Raw genomic sequence first — 24,042 nt, 5'->3', positions numbered from 1 at the left:
TTTTCTAATTCGTAAGATTTCAGTTAACTACGCTAAAAATATTAATTGTCACAGCATGCTTATTCGGTCATGTGTCATTAAAATAAATTTGTAGTGCTTTTAACTATAAAAGGCTTCTAAATCGAATTCTGAAAAAGAAATTTAAAGAAAATAAAAACAACCATTCTTTTATTTCAGTTGTATGTGATCATTTGTCCTATACTTTAAAATTCTGTAATTCCCCCAGTGTAACGTTTTTAGAAGCATCCAATCTTCTATTTTGATCGCATATTATCAAGAAATGTTGATATAGTTATAGTTTGTAGTGTTCCTCCCTTTTATCTAATAGCGAAGTGGGGAGGAACCTAGTAAACAGCTAAACGAATAATCGCTTAAGCTCAGTAACAGAAACGTAAAGTTCAATAATTACCCTTTATTGCTCAAAATAAGGATTAAGAGCTGGTCCCTTGCTCAGGACATACAACAAAGCCTCCACCTGGGCTTAAACTCAAAATTATAAGAAATAAGAACTAATGACTAACTAAAAAGATTTAGCCGGAGCTAACACAGTTCTAAGTAGTTGGCCCCTAAATATCGAATGAGCTAGTGAAGCTTTCAAGGGCCCTTAATACGGTCGAGCATAGTAACGGCTTAGAGAGACGAGGCCAAAAGGCAAACGCGCTCTAGCCAGAAACTCTGCTTCTTCTCTATGGAAGTCAGTATAACCTCGACTTAAATACTACTTCTTCTCATTTGCATTAAATGCGATTCCAAAAACACATTCTGATAAAGAATTTGCAAGCTGAAATTAGTAGAGATAGGAAAGGAGCTTTAATTTAAAATTAATTGTTTTAAACTTAGGATAAACCCTAGAAGTTAAAGGAAAACTTACTTTTTTAAATTTTCAGACACTTTAACTAAAACCATGCAAACAAAACAAACTTTATACAAATTTTATTTTCTATGTTTTAATCTAGCAAAAAGATTAAAAATTAATATAAAAGTACGAAATCTAAGTGCAGGAAATTATTTTCTTTAATCAGCATAGCACATGACGCTTTCTTTCCTCCAAGATCTTTCGATCTATCCGATGATGTCAAAATTACATTCAACTTATTTGGACTTATTTCTAATAATTTTGAGTTTAATATCTGCCATTTTTTAAAAATTTGAAGATTATTAAGAAATGCTACCGTTACAGCAGATGTGCCGGTTTGAGAGATATCACCAACAAACGATATAGATTCTTTATATTATATGAACCAACTTTAGTTGTAAATTTATTTTCCAGTTTATCCGAAATTACAAAGACTGAAATTCTGCGATGATGATTAGTTTAATAGTTATATAATTGTATAAACGAAAATTTGTAAAACTTTTTTTCAAAGTTAAATCAAAATATTCTACATCGAATTTTAAAAATATTATCTTGAAATATAGCACTGCCATTACAAACTCATATCTGTGCAAAATTTCAGAAAGTCGTTTCTTTAGAAATGAGTCCAAAAATGGTCCATCCAAACTAATAGACTCATATTATTCCATCCCAACTAATAGAGAAACCATCTTAGATAAAACTGTGTTTAAATAAATATCCTTGTATTTCTATAAAACGTAAAACTTATCACTTAATTTGACAAATCGAAATATTTAAATGTTTTATTAGTTTCTTAACCTATGTGAATTTCATATAAAATGAAACAGAATTCCATTTCTGTTTAAGTAGAATGTAACATTAATCTTGTAATCTCGTCTTTATTTTTGATTAATTAAAATAAACGTAGAAATTGCGTAAAACAAAACGTATAAGGTTATTCAACGCTATTCAATTAAATTTGAACTATGATATTACTTTGATGGAGATAATATAATGACATTAACGAAACATACATATCAAATTTTTACATTTATATTTCTACATAGTATGATTAAAAAATATATACGTAATGTAGTATTTTATCTTTTCGAAAATTTAAACAAACAAAAATATTTTAAAACATTCACGTAAATTAATAAGGTATGTGCCTACATACAAAGCACTTTTTTTAAAGCACATAAAATTTCAATTAAACACACATCTTTTTGAGTAAGATGGTACATAAAACTATGAATTTAAATGGGATTTTACAGAAATTTTCATTAATTTAAATATAGACAATATTTAGTAAACTTTTAGTAAAAAATTTCATTTATGCCACATCTCCTATAATAGATTCTAATGAACATACTTTAATAATCTTTACACAGTATATAAATAACATAATTACCTGTGTTCTGTAGTAAAAGATTTGTTATACTAATAAATTTTTTTGAAATATTCCAAACTTGGTACAAAAACTCAAAATTAAAACAAAAGAAAATCCTCTTTTCTTCAAAATATTGTCAATAAAATCAATTAATAAATACAAAGAGGTCACATTTTACTACAGAACACAGCCACAGATGAATAAACATTTTGGCAAAATTTCATTTCAATATCCTAAATACATTTTGAGAAATTAACGTAATCGAGTCAAAAGTAAGGAAAAACACAGTTTCTCAAAAAATGCATTTAAAGATTTTAATACAGCACAAAAAGTTTTGTAGCCACTTTAGAACTTTAAAACTCGCCATATTTGTATATTAGACCCTCTTTTGCTTCTTTCTTAACTAATTTTGACTTTCTTTTAGCATTTTTCTGGATAACTTTGTTGCTTGTAGAGATTGGCGTTTCGATTTCTGAATTGGCTGTTTGATTATTCCCATACAGATTTCAAACATAATGGGATTAATTTCTATTTCTAGATACCTGAAAACAGGTAAAAGTCCTAAATATCCTGAATTAAATAATAATACAACAATATGTGCATCTAAAAGCAATGTTTTCAGTTGGACAAAAGTTTCTTTAGGTAAAATAGTTCACAAAATGTTATTAAAACATTATTGTTTTGAGTCTTCCCATGCAGGCTTTTTATCAGCAAATTCTTGTCAAACAGTGAAAGATGTTCTTGCCGAAGATAGCTCGAACTTATTTAATGATACTTAACTTCAGTAAGTGGACTGTAATATTAACAATAACAATTTTATTTTAACCAAAACAACATTATTGAATACTAGCACACGCATGTGCTTATAGTTACCTATGTAACTTAGCTAAGAGCGAGCAACCATATGCTCTTACATCAAGTCAGAAATCATTCATACTAATAAAGCAAAAACGAAATAACTTTAGGGTTACACTAAAGCCAAACTCTGCTTGGCGTAAAACAATGCTGCCAAGCAATACTCTTTCAGACACCGAACATCCCGCCCGGCGTTGAAATATTAATTTCAATACAATAAGTAAAATTCAAAAAAGTAATAAATGTTCATACAATACAAAATGACACAATGTAAATTAATGCACAAATTATAATACAAGTAATTACACTGTGAAAAGAACAAATATGATAAATTACAATTCAAACCTTCAAATAAACATAAAAATTCGTACATTATTTCTCAATTGGCAGTACAGCAATTTTAGTAACTGCTCGTTTATAAATACCATTTTTGGTTTTGACAGAGACAACTCGCACAAGGTTGTCCTTCCCATAAAACACATCTACAATTCTTCCTAACAAGCATTTGCAGGTAGGAAGATTTTCTTCCTTAATCACTACCATATCCCCTATTTTAATATTTTGTTTAGCAATCATCCATTTATTTCTTTGAATCAAAGTGCTCAAGTAATTATTAGTCCAGTTCTTCCATATATTTTGTACCATTTTTGTAGTTTTTTGCCATAAACTAAGTCTGTTATTATCTACTTGTGTTAAATTGGGTTCAATTATTGAATTGATCGGTCGACCTATAAGGAAATGACCAGGGGTCAAAGCATTTAAATCATCAATATTAGAAGTTAACGGTGTAAGAGGGCGAGAATTTAAGATTCCCTCTACTTGAACTGTTACTGTCAAAAATTCTTCGTAGGTTAATACTGAATTTCCTACTGTTCGTTTAAAATGAAATTTAAAGGATTTTACTCCTGCTTCAGATAGACCATTAAAATTTGGTGCTCTTGGGGGTATAAACTTCCATTGTATACCTTCCTCGGCTAGAAAATTAGCTAAAGTTCCATTCTGCTTTAGAAAAATACTCATTATTTTTTTTATTTCTGTATTTGCACTAACAAAGTTTTTTGCATTGTCACTAAATATTTTTTTTGGTTTACCTCGTCGGGCAAAGAACCTCTTCAGACAAGCAATGAATGCTTCTGCGGTTAAGTCATTGACAATCTCCAGATGAATTGCTTTTGTCACCATACAAACAAAAATACAAACATATATCTTATGATAGTTACCCTTGCGTTGCCCTTTGTACTTTATCAAAAATGGGCCGCAGTAAACAGTAGCACAACAATTAAATGTAAAGTTAATATTAATTTTCTCTTTAGGTAATTCTCCCATTAGTTGTTGAGAAATTATTGGTTTTGCATTAAAGCAAATTATGCAGCTTTGGACTATCTTTCTAGCTATATTCCTGCCATTAATGGGCCAATAAATTTGTCTAATAGAATTTAATAGTGATAAATAAATAAATATAAGTTCAGTTAACTTATTCTTGGCAGGCAAAATAATGGGATGTCTTTGACTATAACTTAAATTAGAATTCTTTATCCTACCACCTACCCTTAACAGACCTTTTTCATCTAAGAAGGGATCAAAATATTTTAACTTACTCCTTGATGTTATCTGTAGACCTTTCTGCAACAAAGAAATTTCTTCTGCAAAATACCTACCTTGGATATAATTAAGGAGTGTATTCCTTGACAGCTCCATTTCATCTATACTAATACTACCTGTTCGTTTCTCACTTGTGTTCCTACAGTTGTAGATAAATCTGAAAAGTAAACTAAGAATTCGTATTAGTTTCAAGAAATCATTAGTTATTTTTAGGAAGTCATAAAAGAATGAATCAGTTTTTAAAGTCAACAAGGAAGTCGTAACTGGTTTCAGTTCTGAAGAATAAAGCTCATCACTAAGTCCATTTTTATCTTGAAAATTGTCCTTGTTTAAAAAATCAGGACCTTTCCACCACAGCTTGTTAGATCCAAGAGTTGTAGCATCTGATCCTCTGGAAATGATGTCGGCTGGGTTCATTTCTGAAGACACATGTCCCCACTGATAGTTAGAAGTAAGTTGTTGAATTTGTGAGACTCTATTACTCACAAAGGTTTTCAAAAGATGCGGTGATGTATTGATCAAGGCTAAAGCAATGCTTGAATCTGACCAGAGCTTAACGTCATCATTTTTGAGTTTCAAAGCTTCTAAAACCTTTTGCATAAGTTTGGACAGGAGTAGACTGATAGTTCTAATCCAGGAATAGTCATAGTCTTGATTGGTGCTACACGAGATTTGCTACAAAGAAGTTTACTACAATATTCACCAGGGCTTGTAATGTTTTGAAGATATATCACTGCCCCAAATGCCTTCTCGGAGGCATCCGCAAATCCCTGTAAAATGAGCATTGAAAAGGTCTCTTTTAAAATGCAACGAGGTACTTGTATATTTTCTATACTCTGAAGAGTTTTAATAAGCACATTCCATTCATTGGCAAGAGGTGGTGGTAACTGTTCCGCCCAGTCTAGCTTAAGCAACCAAAGTGCTTGCATGAATATCTTTGCCTTGCTAATAATAGGACCGAGTAGGCCTAAAGGATCATATAATCTCGCTATTTGAGATAAAACATCTCTTTTCGTAACATCAGGCTTTTCATTAACAGTAACTTTATATTGCAATGTATCCTTCTTATTATTCCACAACATACCTAACGTCTTCACAGTTGTATTTCTATTACGATCAAATGAAAAATTCTGTAAATCAGAGTTCTGAGAATCAAAACTAGTACACCACTTGTGTAGCATCATTCCTCCTCTATGGAGCAATTCTGTCAAATCTTTCTGGAGCTGAATGCATTCCTTCAAATTCGAAGATCCAGTAAGACAGTCGTCTACATAGAAATCTTCCAAGACCACTTTCGATGCTACAGGAAAATCCTTTTCTTCATCCTTCGCTAACTGTTGAAGAGTCCTTTGTGCCAAATATGGAGCGCATGCTGTGCCATAAGTTACCGTTTTGAGTCTGTATATTTCTATAGGCTTATCTTCATCTTCCTTCCAAAGTATTTTCTGATATTTGGTCTGCGATGGCAATATTTCAATTTGTCGAAACATCTTCTCAATATCGGCAGTAAATGCATAAATATGCTTTCTAAACCGTATCATGATGGAAAAAGTTCCTCTTGAATCATTCCACCTTTACATAATATGTCGTTCAATGAACAACCGTTAGTAGTTTTGGCACTCGCGTCGAACACAACGCGTAACTTTGTTGTTTTACTATCAGGTTTCAGCACGCCATGATGAGGAAGAAAATATCCTCCTTCAGTTTCAGAATAGTCTTCCATCCTCTCCATATGATTTAATGATTCATATTCCCTTAAAAATGAAACATAAAGTTCTTTCATTACAGAATCACTCGACAAACGTTTCCACAACTGATTCAGTCTTTTTTTCAGCGATTTCCTTTGAATCCCCTAATTGTATGTTTTCACCAATATCTGGCTTGAACGGCATTTTAACCACATATCTTCCATCCGCATGCCGGTAAAATGAGTTTTTAAAACGTTCGTTGCAATAATTTAATTCAGAATTAACTGTAGATTTAGTTTCATTTACTTCTTCAACTTCCCAGATTGATTTTACTAAGTTATTTAACGAATTAATCTCTGTTGACAAAAAACAATAATTTAAGTCATAATTTTTTACATTTGGAATTCTAATGCTTCCAGAAACTAAAAAGCCGAAGCAGCTGTTTTAAAGAAGTAACTCATTATCTTCTAAACGTATTTTATCTGTTTTTAAAAATTCAAAAATAATTCCGCACCTAATAATAAATCTACCTTTTTTGCCTTGAAAAATTCATCATCAGCTAACTTTATTCCTTTCGGAATATTTAATTTCGTAATATCAATAGATTTCGATGGTGTCATGTCAGTTATTTTGGGAACAACTAATAACTCTATTTCCCATTCATTTTCCTTTTCTAAGTTCGATAAACGCATCTTTATTTGCGATTTAACATTCAAAGTAGTGTTGCCTATTCCACTAACTGGAATAAATGCTCGTTCTTTTTTTATTCCTAATGAGTTCATAACACCTACAGTACAAAAATTAGAAGTCGAAGCTGAATCAAGCACGGCTCTAAAAGGAATTCGTTCATCGTAAACATCGCGAATATAAACAATCGCTGTATTTATTAACACAAATTTAGATTTATTTGCAGCTGCCATCAAAGTTGTGTGGGGGGGAGAGGGGCAGTCCTCTTTCCCATTCACTGACGAAAGGTTCAAGGTCAATTCATTTTCTTTCGATGATTCATTTTGTTTTTCGTCAATTTTATGCAAAAGCGTATGATGTATGTCTTTCTTACAGACATAACAGCTAAATTTAGCCTTACACTGCGATAATACGTGTGATGGAGAAAGGCATTTAATGCATAATTTATATTCTTTAACAAAATCATACCGCTCAGAAACAGAAATACTCTTAAATTTCGAACAATGATAAATTGGGTGTGGTTCTTTACACATAATACACTTTCGAAAAGGGTTTGTTTTAGTTACCAAGGGTTTTGAATTTCTAGAGCGACTTAATTGATTTAATACTTTAGTAGCATAGCTCTGCTTAGGAAAACTAACTTTGTTTATTTCTTCAAGAATGCGAATTCTTTCTTCGAGAAATTCTAAAAATTCATCAAGTTTGGAAATTTCATTTGATTTTACGTTTAGTTCAAATGCTTTTCTAGATTCTCTAACTAATTTATGCAATAAAATATTTAATATCAAAACATCAGATAAATTATTTCTATCAAATTCTAATACACTTAAAGATCTCAAACATCTTTTAACATTATCTACCAGTGATCTCAACTGAGAAGGTGAGTCATTTATTTTTATAAAGTTCAACAAATTATTGATAAAGGCATCAACTACTGCTCTTTTGTTTTCATATCTGCTTTCAAGTGCAGAAAATAGCGACTCAAATGTATCCTGACATGATTCTAACATTTTTGCTTCACCTTTAAGTGATGCTTTCAAATAAAACAGTTTCTCAGTATCATTTAAATTATTATTATTACCAATCATAGACATAAATTGCACTTTAAAATTTTTAAAATCTTCATATTTACCATAAAATTGAGGAAGAGGTAAATCAGGCAGTTTAAAATTTGATTTAGAAACATTTTTGGTTTCAAATTTATCTTTATTATTTGTTTCACAATTAGAAAGAAAAATTATAAATCTTACTTCGAACTCTTCGATGCTTTCTTCCAATTCTTGTGTAATGCTTAGATTATCCTTCAAGTCAATTTCCTCTGGCAAATTGGTGTATTCCACTATGAGTTGTTTAACCCGAGATTTTAATTCCAACAAAGAATCCAATATAGTCTTCATAATAACATCATGGTTGAGTTTATTCTCCTCCATTTTATACTCATCAAGGAATTTTATCAAAGCTCCGAGTTCCGTTTTCACTACGCCGCGTTGGCGATTCAATGAAACAATATTAGTAGCCATATTCTTCTCCGGCTAACGTGAGACCAAACTGTTCTTGCCGAAGATAGCTCGAACTTATTTAATGATACTTAACTTCAGTAAGTGGACTGTAATATTAACAATAACAAATTTATTTTAATAAAAACAACATTATTGAATACTAGCACACGCATGTGCTTACAGTTACCTATGTAACTTAGCTAAGAGCGAGCAACCATATGCTCTTACATCAAGTCAGAAATCATTCATACTAATAAAGCAAAAACGAAATAACTTTAGGGTTACACTAAAGCCAAACTCTGCTTGGCGTAAAACAATGCTGTCAAGCAATACTCTTTCAGACACCGAAAAAAAGATATGTTGCTTTTACAGCTTTTTATATTGTTTAATAGTTAGAAAATAGCTGTTTAAACTTATTGTTTACATTTGTACGACCCTTTAAATGCCAACTTCCGGCATCCGAAAATTCACTTCCGGTTTATTATTTATACTATAACTTTGCTTCTAGTTATCGTAAAAACAAAAATAAAGCATTTTCTGAAACTTAAATATGTGGCCTATAAAATGAAAACATTTTTTTAAAAATCGAAAATTTTCAGCAAAACGACAATTTTAAGGTAGGCACATACCAAACTAATTTACCTAGATAGATGAACAAAACAACCGGATAGCTGGATCTGTGTGACAAATTATTTACAAAACTTTTTAAAACATTTTACTCAAAAGAAGGCTTGGTATCGTGAAGATAGAGAGAACAAAATATGACAAATTTCTTTTATATCGAGGATCAGTCTCTTCCTCATAGGCAAGCAAATATATCAAAAGGAGATCTTAAAATTTTTTGTAAGGGAAATCTTTCCTTAAAACTGGCAAAAATGAGTTTTTGTTTTTCGTAGATTGTTATCTTTTAGAGGTGATTGGTTGGTTAATAAGATGGTCTCAAAGGATATCAAGTTTTGTCACCAACTGTTACTTCTAGATTTTATTTAAACTCTGGATACTTAGTTCGTTTTAGACATCGTGAAAGAAATTCGTGATATTACAAGAGATGTAGTAATATATCACCAGTTCTCAGAAAGTATGATATACAAAATCAAGCTCATTCATTTTTATTTTTTTATCTTTCCTCAAACTTTCTCGTCTTTCACCAAATATAATTTTTTTTTACTTTTAGATCCTTAATGACAAGTTTCCGCTTTTCACAATCCCACTGAAGATTCTGTTGAAAAGGTATAATTACCTTTACAGGTTTAAGTTATTATTCTTCCTCTCTATCTTTTCCATTACTTGTTCTTCGTAAGAAATATTGTCTCCTTCATAAAACATTTTTGATGGTTACATTTTAACATTTTTAAATGGTTAACATTACTTATTTATTGCGATAAATGGAGTGTACACAAACCTAAAATGACACTAATATAAGGATAACTTCAGTAAAATCAAGAATGGCATGGTGCATACACAATTGGTTTCACTTCATAAGAATCAGGAAAACAGTTAGGCAAACTGTAAGGCTACAAAGTGGTAATAGTGGTGTATGACGCTGCATTAGATTGCAGTTAGGTGTTCATGGAAAACTGAGTTGATGAAAAGATTTAGGTGTCTGTAATGGTGGAGGTATTCAAAGATGACAAAGCTCAAATGATCGAGTACATTCTGGCAAACCAAGTACATCGTTATGAATGTCAACATTGTCCCCATGGACAGACAATGAATACGGTATTGTATAAGTCATCAAAAATCCCATTCTGTGGAGCCCTAAAAAAATATCGAGTTTTCTCAAGAAAGAAAGAATTTTGATCCAGCCCAACATTCGGAGGCACGCCATTTCAGTGGCTGGCATTGACAGCAGTAACTGGGATCGTTAGAAAAGATTTAAAATGGTTTCCATATAGCCTAACAGTGCTAAAATGAATATCACCCAAGTCGGTTTAATTTTTCTCTTCAAATCTGTTTCAAAATCTGTTTAATATTTCTGTTCACGAAGTGCTATAAAATATGTAGGAGTGAAAGACTTTGAATTTGAAGCGAAAGGCTCTTCTCTGAGAATGAAAAAATTATAGGGTCCAAAGAAGGATCTAACTCCGAGTGTTATTTAAAACTTTTCAATCAGCCAACATACCTATGTAAAATGTTAAAAATTGTATGATTCCATTTAAATGAACTAAAATCTTTTTAAAAAGTTGTTTTTACCTACCCCAACATTCTCGGTCATATGTAACTAAGCATAAAATCATGCGGCTTCCGTACAAGAACCGCGTTCAGATATTAATACGTATTTTAAGAGAGTATAAAACCGAGAAAGACAGCATATAACATAACATAAACATATACAGCATAGAACATAAACATAACCTAAAGAGCATAGAAATGACACAGGTAAGAAAGATTACATTCCCTGCATTTCTGTTTGATAATTTTGAATTAAAAATCCACTATTAGCTGCCTAATTTATTTTTGTTACATACGACTTAGAAGTTTTTTTTAAATGCTTTTTATTTTTCATTTATATGTCAAGTATTAGTTTGCATTTTATGTACTCCTTTCATTAAGCTCTTTATAGTTTTGCTTAGTAAAGGTCACAAAAGAAAGATCTACTTTCGTATGACGAAGGAAACCTGTAATACGAAAAACAGTATTAAACTTAAACAAAAATAGTGAAGATTATTTGCTATTTTTGTCAAGATAGGTATAGTTAGTTCTGCTACCTCAAGCTCGTGAAAGAGTTGAATATATTTTTTCCTGAGTGTTTTACTGCAAAATGTGATTTTATGTCAGTATCAAATACTTGAAAAAACTTGTATTTATTAAAATAAATAAAGACTATGATCTTCGATAAAAATCTCTGTATCTGAAACATTCATTTTTATGAAACTTGATTAACCTAACGATTCAGTTATATGGTTTCATCTTGATCACAACCATTTCGAATATTCGAGATACTAATATTTTCTTCAATCGAAATTTAAAATCATTACAAGAAAACTAAGCATTTAAAATATATGTGGGAATTCTTTAACACTCTTAGTTTGATTATCATTTTTTATTGTGAAGTTTCTTAAAGATGCAAATAATATGTTCTGTTTGAATTTTTTTTAGGTAAATTCCGACGAGAGTTCCGAAAGTCCTTCTGCTTTCTGTGCACCACAGAAGTCGATACCCAGACACCAACAATGACCCAAACTCTCAAGGGAGTTTAAGATAGATGATTTGAACTGTCCAAAAAGACCGTTATATCCCTCAGAAAATTAAATTACGCATGCAATTGCAGATAGTCAAATATATGAGATCGCAAGATTTTCTTGATTATCCCAGAAACGTGATGATTGTGCAAGATAGCAACGCTCCTAGGTGATGAACTGTTTCCCGTAAGCTGATGACAACTAGCAGATAAAAGATAAGAGAACATTACAAGTAATAAATATATTGTAAAGTGCTTTACAAGTACATCGATTGTAAAAGGACAAGATAGGAACAAGTATGATGGATACCCAGTTTGTAAGGTAAAACGTTAGTGTTTATGGACAGCTGTCCGATAAGCAGATCTCATTCGATAAAAATTCTGAAATTTGGATCAGAAAGGACATTTATGTAAAATAATGTGCAACAGTTCTGAAAGTAGAGTGAAGCTTTGTTATCTGCAAAGCACAAAGAACAAGTCGCATTTCTTTAGAAATATTAATTTAATAACCCTTCAAGAAATATAGCAGATTCAACTGTAAGAATCATTTTGAGTCTGCATTTAATTACGCGTAAATAATCACTTGATCTTGATATCTATGTTAACATCAATAATCATCTGATCTTCAGATTTATGGTAGCATCAACAATTATTAGATCTTCAGATTTAAGACAGTATATATCTTTTCTATTACATGATACTGTTGTAATTAACATATTAATGTTTTCTTGCATATTCGTGTTAACTAATCGCATATCAATATTTCGCTGTTTTAAGATTGCATATCTATAACTTACCTTTTTAAATTTCGACAAAACACTCGAGTAGTTTTAAAAGGTCCCTAGATTTTATATAGATTTCGCGTTTGAAACAATGGACTATAAATAGCCTTTGATTGTGGTATTTTGAGATATTTCTCAAATTATTTATGAATTAATTAAAGGTGTTATTTTATTGCGTCTAAATTAATAAAATGAGAAAATTAAAATGTATAAATTTTATATTTTTTAATCAAGCCAAAAATAGATTGTTAGATCTTTTTACAGGAAAAGGCTGAAAAAAATAAATGAAAAAATTTGAATGGTTTAAAATATAACATTAACAACATAATTGCACACTTTTTTAATTTTAAGAATTATCAATTTTGCTAAAGTTAGCAAAAGAAGTATTATATGAACATAATTTATATTAACTATATGTACAATGTTTACGCACAAATCAGCTCTCCCTTAAAACATTGATTATAAGTAAATGCTTTCTCTGCCGTTTTAGTAAATCAAGGTGCTCTTTTCTATACATAACAAGTGAGGAGATATAAGTACCCCGAAGATCTGCGTTCACACCGGAAAATGGTTTAAATATACAGGGTTGAACATTAAAAGTGCAACACTATGAAAGACAAGAACTATAAAAGTCATATTTATTAAAGTATTTAATTCATGCAAGAGTCAAAAGATTAAAATTATAACTCTATTTAACTTGCGGCGGGTAAAATAAAATCAGTACCATATGCAGCCAGCCACACAAGAGTTAATAAGTGCTGTTACACGACCCGGCATTAACTGAAGTCATGTTAGATGTCAATTTAAGATACGGAATTTCGACAAATTGATAGTTCATCTGTTGTAACTGAGGGTATTCTAGAGTGTGACACAAGTTGCACAATAATGGGCGAAATTAGTGAACAGCCGATAGGGATCCAGTAATGTAGGAGCCAAAAAAGATATCGAACGTGATAGTCATTTAGGAATCGATAGAAGTTGTTTGCCACATTATGTTCCGCATTACCTGCTCCACCAGACCCTGAAGATGAGAAAAAACTGCAGACTCTCTCACCTCAGATAGTAAGGCTGGCTGTTCAGTGTATCAAAATTAATCATGTATTAGCCTCAGGCGGCGGATGAAGTCAATTTGTGGTTGCCAGATACCGAGCAGTATGACAAAGTATAATGCAGGACTCAATCATCCTGTTCTAATGCTACCAGCCACGGATGTGATCATCACGTTGCTGCATTGAGAAGCGGGATTCGTCAGAAACAAATAATGGCATGCAATTTCTTTCTCGATCCTTGACATTTAAGGTTTTTTTGCAACAAAAGGCGCTTCTATGTAAAGTCCAAGGACGTCTTGCGAATAGTCGTCTATGCTACAGAAGATGCCACACAATCTACAGCAACGTAGAATTTTTACAAGGTATCTCGCGGAACTTTGATTTCCATGCAGCAAATTTTGAATTAAGATTTGCGATATGGAAGCTCAGTAGTCCAAGATGTCTTCTCTTCTCTTTCAGTGTTATGATGCAATCATGAAATTATGTTTGTGAAATCATCTTTCCGACCCACCGATTCTATATTCGCAGAACAGTAGCCGCTCTCCGTCCAATATGAACACCAATTTCTCTAAAGCATAATCCGCTGTCGTAATATGCTGCAATTCTCCTCCGATCGGTTTCAAACTTTCTAGTACGGCTGTTACATTCTTCTAAAAGCATAACTTACATCGACTGTGCACGAAACCTTGAGAAAATACAATTCAAGTGTTTAACAACGTCTCAATGTTTCCCATTCTTAAGCTGTTTTTGTCTGTTGTTATTCAAATACAACTTGCATATCTTCTGCATGTTAATCATTTACATATTCTCCTATTATCCACACAAGTTGTGGGTCAAAATGTCCTTCCCGGTGTTGCAATTTTAGAAACTGACAGTGTGATTCTTTTATTACAGTATTTTCCTCAAAATTGCTTTTAATTTCAAAATTATTTATCCTTCTCTAAGTATTCTTTATAACTTAATAATTGAGTAACCCCTATATTTTATAAAATATTATCACATATGTACATATGTAAAACGAAAGGAGAAACGCAAATATGCACTTGACTGTTTTAATCGCTGAATATTAATTATCACATAAAAATAGTTTACTATTTAATCATCACGTTACTACGAATGATCATTATTTTTAAAAGTATTTATAAATATATGAAATTTCAGACGTCATTTACTAAATTCATTTTTTGAAAGTCCACTTCATTTACTAGTAATAGTTAGTATTACGGCTTGCACTCAAAAACTTCACAATGTCTAAAACAACCATGGCAGATATCAAAAACAGTACCAAGGGTAAAAAATTTGTTTGCTAATATTTTTTTAGTTGTGACCATTGCAACTCTGTTTTTTGAAATAGCAACATGCAGATTTGGACCAATAAATCATAAAAGATCCGCGTATTTGACTCAAATGAGTAAGGAGATTTAATTTCAGTTTGTAACCGTCCTTCTGTAAGTACTAAAATTGTTTATTAACAGAGCACGAAAATTTATGCTAAAACAGCAGATAACACTGAAACGGAACACCTAATTGAATTAACGTTCGAGTCACGGAGACGTAGTAATAGTGCACAGCATAACCCCATCGCAGCTGGAAGTCGACTGCTGTAAGTTGTTCTCGTTGCCACTAGATGGCGTCCGATAAAATAGTTCGGTTATTTCCAAATAGTTCTGTTACAAGTAGAATTTAATATGAAAAGAAAGAAACTGAAACTTGTTTTTTAAGTGATAAAAGTTGTTAGGCAAAAGAACAGTTAATAAAGTCAAGTACGAATTAAAGAAAACTAGAATAATACATAATAATAAAAACTGACGCCAAATAAACGTGCTTTATCCCTACTTATTTTACTTTATTTTATCATTCTCTAACAAAGTAACAAGGCAAGTAACTTAAAAAACGCTGCTCCTATAACCCTTTGACGCTTAATTTTTTTTAACTAAAAACACTAGAAATCGAATATTATGATCCTAGAGACAAATAATATACGAATTAAAAAAAAATCTACTCTCGCCCATTAATCTGTGGGTGGTGGTTTCGCTGTGAAACCAGCACGCGTCTAGAACTTTAAAACTTACTGAGTTAATAGGAAAAAACAACTTACCTTTTTCCGTACGCATTTCCAATGAATTACGAAATTTGCGAATAAAAAAAAAAACTGCATTTAAAAATTGCATCAAATATAAATTTTTTACTTTATTTTACAAAGTATATTATCAGAAAAAAAAATTATAATTTATGGAATTTTTCTGCAGCAGTGAAAACATAAGGACGTACATAATAAGGAAATTGGGATAAATAGATGGATAAAAGCCATAAATATATCCATGGGTTTTGCATCTTCCATAGAGGTAATTTCGTCATTTGGGCCATAATCCTCAGAAAATCCGGGAATGGATTTCACTACATTCTGCATTTTATTCCATGTTACATCTGCAATTCTGGAAGGACCTGGTAAATTTATATCATCATTTTCTGACTGATCATCACTTTCATCTTCTATATTTCCATAAGCAGGAGGGAAGGGGGTAAAGGAGTATTTCCTTCTCCTTCACTTACATCCTCAGAGACCACTGATTCTGGATTTGAAGGTAATTCTTCAAGTAATGCTAATGCATCAGCTATTTCTAACCCTTTGCAAGGCATTTTGAATCTCAACAGTAGAAAATAAAATATTGGCAAAATATTTTAAATTTAATTAAATTTTTGCGCGATTTCTATTTTTAATTATTCAAAAATATATTTGCAATTTTTTGGAACCACACAAAATAATTTAGAAAATCACAGTACTAGCATAGAGAGCAAGCATGTTGAAAGCAGAGAAAAATCGAACGAAAAATATTTTATGGGGGCAGGTGCATGTATTGTTTGGTAATACAATAACTCTGCGATTTCAAAACCCCTTATCTATATCCGGGTGAAAATAAACACTTCTATTTCAAAGCAGCAAACATTACTATAAAGAGCAGTGGTTTCAGGGCGCGACCACCGAGCCTCTAGGGGAATGTGAGCATTGTAACGCAATGCTCTAGTGGGGCAGTGGTCGCGCCCTGAAACCACAAAGGAAATACCATAAATATACACAGGTTGTTTATATATGCAGTTTAATTATTGCTGTATTTTTATTGTTTATGATAGAAATAATGATGTGAGATAAAAAAATTTTTTTAATTTTAAGTTATTAATATAAATAAAAGGAAATTATTTTGTCTCACTGAAAATGAATTTTAAAAGGCATCCGATTTAAAATACTAAGACCTAAAACATGTATAGTTCTGCAGTAATTTTGCGTTATTTAGAGGTAAAAAATAAGTAATCAATCGATTTTCACTCAAACAGTTTGGAAACAAGAGCGGGAAAAATTTCGAAAATTGGTGGTTTCAGGGCGTGACCTGAAAGGCATAATGTACAGAAGCATCAATTCGATTAAATTAAAACCAAAATTCTTAATTTAACTTTTAATCAATTAATCTGTAACAAATTTGAACAAATTTCTGATTTAACTTTGCTTTTATTTGCAGTAGCAAGTAAAGTTAAGTAATAACGTTAAATTTCTTCGAAGTATTACAAGTAAACAAATCTGACATGAAACTACTTTGGTCACTGTAATGAGAATTATAAAATGCAAACAACAGAATCAGTTGAATAATTATTAATACTATATAACTGTCGGATGAGTAACTTGAGTAGGTGAGGTGACACTTGAAAACGTTTATAAGTGGTCCGTGAGGATTAAATGTTTACTCTTACGGGAAGCCAGTTTACTCGTACAAATGCTCCCTGTTCCTGTTCTAGCCAACAATAAAATAGTTGATTTTACAGTTCTTTTTATTGTTTCATATCCGCTAAGTTCGAAAACAGAAATCTTAAAAATTGCCTTTTTCGAACATTTTAAGCAAAACGTTATGACACTGACTTACTTTCGCTACTAATTTCATGCAGACCGTTATTCGTGACAATGACGTAGCTCAATATTTCTTATGTCAAATATCTTCTGCTTGCAGAATGTAATATAAATAGAAATTTTATTTGATTTTAAGCAGTCAATATCTGCTGATAAGGATTCAAAAATCGAAAAGTAAAAATTTATAAAATTTTCTTTCCTAAGTCACCTGTCATTAAGCAGATTATTGCAAGAAAAATATAGCTTTTCATTTCTTTTACTCGCCAAATCCAGTACTTGATGGGTACTTTTATAAACTTAAGGTTATAAGGTATTTCTCCCGCCTTCTTAGCGTGCCTTCGTGGTGTGGTGGTCTGCACGCTGGGCGCGTATTTCAGAGGTCCGCGGTTCAATTCCCGACGAAGGCGTTGCTCATTTTTCATCTCTCCTGCTTTCAAAAATACCTAATGCCCCTACAGTGGCGCCCGAACTAAAAGGGTGGTGAAAGATGATTCTCCACACCCAGGATTTGGCAACTGCGTCCCATAAAACCCCAGTCGGTCTTTAAAAGGGGGAGTATATAAGGTATTTCTCCCGCCTTCTTAGCGCGCCTTCGTGATGGTGGTCTGCACGCAGGGCGCACATTCCAGAGGTCCGCAGTTCGATTCCCGGAGAAGGCGTTGCTCATTTCTCATCTCTCCTTCTTCTAAAAATACCCAATGTCTCTACAAGGTAAATCTCATCTTAATTCGCCCCATTCTGAGATCATACGAAAAGCTGAGGATAGTGTAATGAGGAAATTAACCCTTTCCGGCACGCTACCTTTTAAAGTTCGAATTTCGATTTAAAATAAAAGGTAGGCAGTCTAATTAGGCCTAGTGGAGCACACAAGTAAATATTTGTGAAGACAGTACTAATCGTTTTAATTCTGTGGGTGTGCCCGAAGCGGGCACACTGATTGAATAGAGCTTCGAAAAAAGTGCTGAAACAAGCATTGCTAGGAAGCGCGTAAAAGAGTAAGAGGTTTTGCCTACGATTAAAAAACACTAGATCCTAAATACCGTAGCAGATTTAGCATTACCTAGGGTGTGCTACGGGAAGACCTGCTACTCTGCACCCCCTAAAAAGCTCTTTTTTGGTTATATGATGATTACATGCGTATGAATGGAAAAAAGAAGTAACTTGGGTATATGATATTTACATTATTTAAATTTCATATTTACGCTTTGGTCTATTTTTTTCATGGTGTTACTTTTCGAAGAAAGTGACACCACCTTTAAAAAAGCACAACCCAATATTGTATGCTTTGCACATGTACCAGGATCCGTATCACATTCACGATCTGAAGCAATTCGTGTAGCACATTCAGTGCTTCAGAAATGGTCAGCCCTCTCCGATACGTTTGGAAAATAATTCAAAATCCGAAAAAATAAACTACTATTATATCTACAATTAGAAATTATAAACTATAAAATAAAATTAAATAAACTTCTAGAACTCAAAACTGCTAAACGTAGCGCTAGCGAAACTTTGAACGAAAGAGAAAAGAGAACTGCTCTAGTGAAAAATCAAACAGCTAACTGATAAAATTAGCCTTGACCTTAAGAAAATCACCCCAATAATTTGTTAGTTAATAACCAAACGTCCCCTAGTCCCCCCCAAAATGAAAGAAAAACAGAAAATGAAACACAGATGTGGACCCACCTTTCTGTTGTCAATGAACTTGACCGAATATGATAAGGAGAAACAAAGAATACAGTCTCTCAGTCGTCCTAGAGTCTCGGGTTCGCCGTTCGATTTTAGACAAGATTTCAAAGTAAAAATTTAAAATTAATATAGAATAAGGAGATTAGCATACAGCCAAAAAAATAACATAGAAATTTCTTTTCAAACAATGCCTTTTATACCCTAAAAAAACTCAAAGATTTCGATGAAAAATGACTGTTTTAAAAAATTTAACATGGCTAAAATATGTCTTTAGCTGCCATCTACTATAAATAAAGAAAGTTTCAGAGTAACCTATAGTAACCTATAAATCGTTTTTCATTCAATTTTTCTGTGCTTACAGAAGGAAATTTTTAGGTGCGCCCAGACCGGGCACACCGTGCCTCAAAGGCTTAAGAACCATTGTAATAAGTGACTTCTTAGAAGGCACTAAGAAGTTCTTCGCTCTTGGAGAATTAAAAAGAGTGCGCATAGAAAGTTAAACTGTGATGAAATTTCTTTATTCCGCTAAATCTTGACCCGCTCCTCAATCTTTATTTACATTTTTAATCTTTATTTACAGTTTTATTTAAATTTACACCGCTTCAAAATTCAATCCTAAATTTTGTCGACAAGTTTTGTTTACCTGATAGGTAAACGTATAGTTTAGGGTACCCCTTGGCGAAACTTGGCGATTTTTGGCGGTACATGGATACCGATTTTGTGCAGTTCTTTGACTCGTTATTTTGGCTTGCGAAGCAGCGATTTTTGCGCCCAAAATCGCCGCTACACAAAGCCGAAATAACAAGACAAACAATTGCACAAACTCGGTATCCATGTGCACATCGACTTATTCTCACTTAAACAAAAAAAATCCCCGAATTGCACAAAAATGGCATTGCGCACTCCTTTGACTTTATCCATGTACACGTCGACCTATTTTCACTTTAAAAAAAAATCCTCGAATTGCACAAAAATGGCATTGCGCACTCTTTCAACTTTATCCATGTACACGTCGACCTATTTTCACTTAAAAAAAAATCCCAAAAATTCCATTGTGCACTCTTTTAACTTTATCCACGTATACGTCGAACTATTTTCACTTAAAAAAAATCCCAGAATTGTACAAACTTGCATTGCGTACTCCCTTTACTTTGTCCATGTACACATGGATATATTTTCACTTAAAAAGTCAAAGGAGCACCAAATTCTACAATATAGGCAAACAAAAAATGCATAATCTCAATAAAATACATTTTAAACCAAACAATAAAATAACATGAAAAACATGTTATACATTTAAGCACTAACAAAAGCAAATATTCACTTACCATGATTTTCGAGTTCGCTTCTTACACCCAGAGCCACGTAAAAATCAAAATATCAATCATACTCAAATGACTTTTTTCAAACCAGGTACTCTTTCTGATCGAACGCTTCGCATAGTGACCATCTGAACCTATCTTCCTACAAACCCATTCAAATCCATCTAAACGGTTTTTACGCTCGACTAAACGCATATCCTTCCTACATACAGGACACATAATGGCTACTAAGTAAACCATCATTTACACACCAGTCAGTTAAAGCTCTTTTTCCCTTTCGCTCCAAATCATACAGAAACTTTAAATTAATCTTACTACATTCGGCCATTCTACCGTCTAAAGAATCAAGCCAACACACACCACAAAAACGCTTACAAATCATCCCATGATTCAAAATTTCCCAGAATCATGCACCCGATTACGTCACAATAGGGTTTACATAACATTCAACTACTCAGGCTACCATAAATGAAACAACTTGGCGATAAATCAAACAATTTCGCCATAATACAAGGGGTACCTTAAAGTCTACTCTACCCACCAAATTTTACCAAATTTAATAAATCACAGATTTTTCTTGTAAAGCCTCAATTTTGTACTTAAAAATACGAAAATTTTGAAATTAAAGTTTTACATTTTATTCCGAATTTAAATACCTTATAATTTTAACTTATATTTTTGTGATATCACAAAATTTCTTAATCTGATCAGTTTGCACTAAAACATCAGCTAAGCTTTATGATGGAGTCTGAAAATTTTCTAATCTCATCCTTATGAGCTTTAAATTGTGAAATATTTATAAGCACAAAAATTTAAGTTTTAATTCGTTTTGAAATTTTAAACTAAATATAATTTGTTTAGTTGCAGATGATGATAATTTTCAACCTCTGTATACAGAAACAAATAAGTCTATTAATATATGCTGATAAATCTTTAGATATTAAAACATCCGTTATTTCTCATTTAGCGTTTTACTTTCCTTTCCGATATCACTACGCGTGATTTCCGAGAGAATTTGCTTCAATGTAATAAGCACATCTCATCAGCAAACGCAGCTGCTCATGGTAAGTATAATAATTATAAATTATTGGGCTAATAATTAACTATTACATGCTAATAGTCGCATTTATCTCGAAAGGTTTTTGTGATTATCATACAGGATGCACTTCACCAAAGTACTTATTTTCTCAGATAACACTTCTGTTCATTGTTCGTAATGAAATGGAGAGTCCGTAATTAACTTGTAAGGTACTTCTCATTTAATTAGCTACTTGGTTCTTACTGAGATTGTCATGTTATGTACATTAAAGCAATTATGGGCGCAGAAAAAAGCTTAAACAAACCTATTTATTTAAAACTTGAATGTAACAAATGCATGCTTACAAAAACTATCTCCGCAGCTTGCGGGATTCAGCCAACATAAAATTTGGATTAAAAATCCAAGCAAAAATTTAGAAATATACGGCCTCAACAAGCATTGGCTCAACTCTAAATTAATTCCGCGGGTGGTTGACGAAAACCTAACGCTGGATTAATAACCAGAGCTGGGAGACGGAATAGCAAAACAGTCAGCGTCACTGCCAAAGCTTTCCTTCTCTAACTGTCTCTAACATTTCAACTTAGATACTCGTATCTCATTTCCATCCTGATGTTAGCTAGAGAAACGTAGAAGTGATAATGTGGTTCAAGTAATAAGATAATATGTTAATTACTCTAAATCTTACAACTCACTGCAGCATTATATAGCTCTGCTCATTTTATCAGCTGCCAGAATCAGCAAGTGCTTGGTCAGTGGGGGGGGGGGTCAGTCTAACCAACTCTGAGCATATTATCGATCAGGAAGTTTGGAAAATAGTAAAATAAAAGCAGAATTTTTTTTAAATACTAAAATAAAAATATCAGTTAATTTGTACATAAATTAAAAGTATGTGATAAGCAAATATCCACTTGTAAAATAAATGAAGAATAACCCATCTCTTTTAAAACAGAAAAAATATATTTCAAGCCGCTTAAATTTATTACATTTCCAAATTATTTCGGCGCCGTGTTTATCGATTGCATTTTTATGGTAAAATTTAACTATGACAGAGATTCATTGGAATAAAATTTTATCATCTGCTACATTAGATGGGAAATATGTTTATTAAGAATAAATCATATTACTTAGAATTTTCAGCATGAAATCGCATTGCAGCGTCCAGTATATAACCATCCATTTCAATACAATTCAATTGCAGTCTAACACGCATCTTAATTTTGTTTGAATTTCCTGTATGAAGGCAATTTTTGGCCTTTTGATGTTCGTTAATTTACACGAAAATGCACAAATATGTATTCAAGTGAACGCATGGACTGTACAGTACTTCTTATGTTATACAATGCATGGAATTCTCTCAGATATTACTTTTCATATGTACATATATCGCTAAAAATAAAATATATATGGAACTAAGTTGTGTGTTTGTTATTCTTTTCTAAAACATTGCGCAATAAAACTGCGCACCAGTTCTGTTCTAAATATTTATTTTTCGCCAGAAGACCAGTGTTGGGATATAATCTCAAATACAGTTCAAGTTTAAAAAGGATACATAATTATCCAGCTTAAATTTCTTTTACATAATATGTGCATTGCCATTTATTTGTGGTTTTAAAACAATGGTTTGGTTAGGTTTTTCTAGAATACGGCAAAGCACACTAGGGCTATCTGCCTGAGGGATGCCTTCGTGGAGGATTTTCTAAGGGAAACTGGCTCGTGTGCACGTTACACATGGGGAAAACAACGAAAACGCCCATGCAGCCAGCACGTTCGCGGGATTCGAACCTGGGACTGAACTACCAGTGTTCAGCGATTTTACGGCTCGGCCACTGGTGGGATTTTAAAACAATGGAATAAATGTGAATTACTTTTTCAAAATTATTTACAAATATTTCAGTTCGTAATAATATTTTGAAATAAGAAATGTACGTTTTAGTTAACGGTTCTGTGACAGTTATTAATTTTTTATTGTATCATAATTTCTGCTTTAAGAATTCAATTTTCTAATTTATTGCAAAATTAATTAATAAATCAGATTATTGAAATTAATAAATCAGATTAAAAATTCGGAAAGTCATGGTTTGGAAGAGAATTAGTCAATTTACCTTATGATGCTCATTCCCTATATATACTAATGATTAGTTTGATCATTAAGAAAGGATATAGAGGAAAAATCCAACACTAATTCTTAAAACATATACAGTTAAATTTGAAAAGCGAGCTCCATGCAGTATTGAACTATCATTATGAATATGTACAAATTCAAAATTTCCTAGTATATTGCTCTATAGAAGACTTGTTAATCAATCAGATTGAAAATATTTTCTAGATCTGACTGATTAATAAGCAAATAAACAACAAAACCAAGTAAATAAAATCACGTGAAAAACTACTCTGTAGAGCAGCAAAGAATGTGTTATTATGCCATATACTAAAATGATCTTTTCTTAGTTAATTGTTTATTGTGCATCCTTGTCATTAGAAAACTCAAAGCCAAACGTAGTGATAACAATTCATATCTCTGACCTTGAT

General features: G+C 32.2%; 1 protein-coding gene across 1 annotated transcript in view; it reads left to right on the top strand.

Annotated features, from left to right (window-relative positions):
* LOC118203138 (orexin receptor type 2-like) overlaps positions 1-22,920 on the top strand; it is a 363,620-nt gene extending 340,700 nt beyond the window's left edge. The window contains exon 5 of the mRNA XM_035375394.2: positions 11,656-22,920. Within this exon, the coding sequence (XP_035231285.1) occupies positions 11,656-11,756 (101 nt within the window). The 3' untranslated portion in view covers positions 11,757-22,920. The remainder of the gene's footprint in view (positions 1-11,655) is intronic.
* The last annotated feature ends 1,122 nt before the right edge of the window (positions 22,921-24,042 follow it).

Source organism: Stegodyphus dumicola, chromosome 12, assembly GCF_044657685.1.
Source record: "Stegodyphus dumicola isolate Sdum_Otavi_A_Nest chromosome 12, ASM4465768v1".
NCBI classification, from domain to species: domain Eukaryota; kingdom Metazoa; phylum Arthropoda; class Arachnida; order Araneae; family Eresidae; genus Stegodyphus; species Stegodyphus dumicola.
The sequence above is the reverse complement of the archived record's forward strand: the minus strand, read 5'-3'. Positions and strand labels throughout refer to the sequence as shown.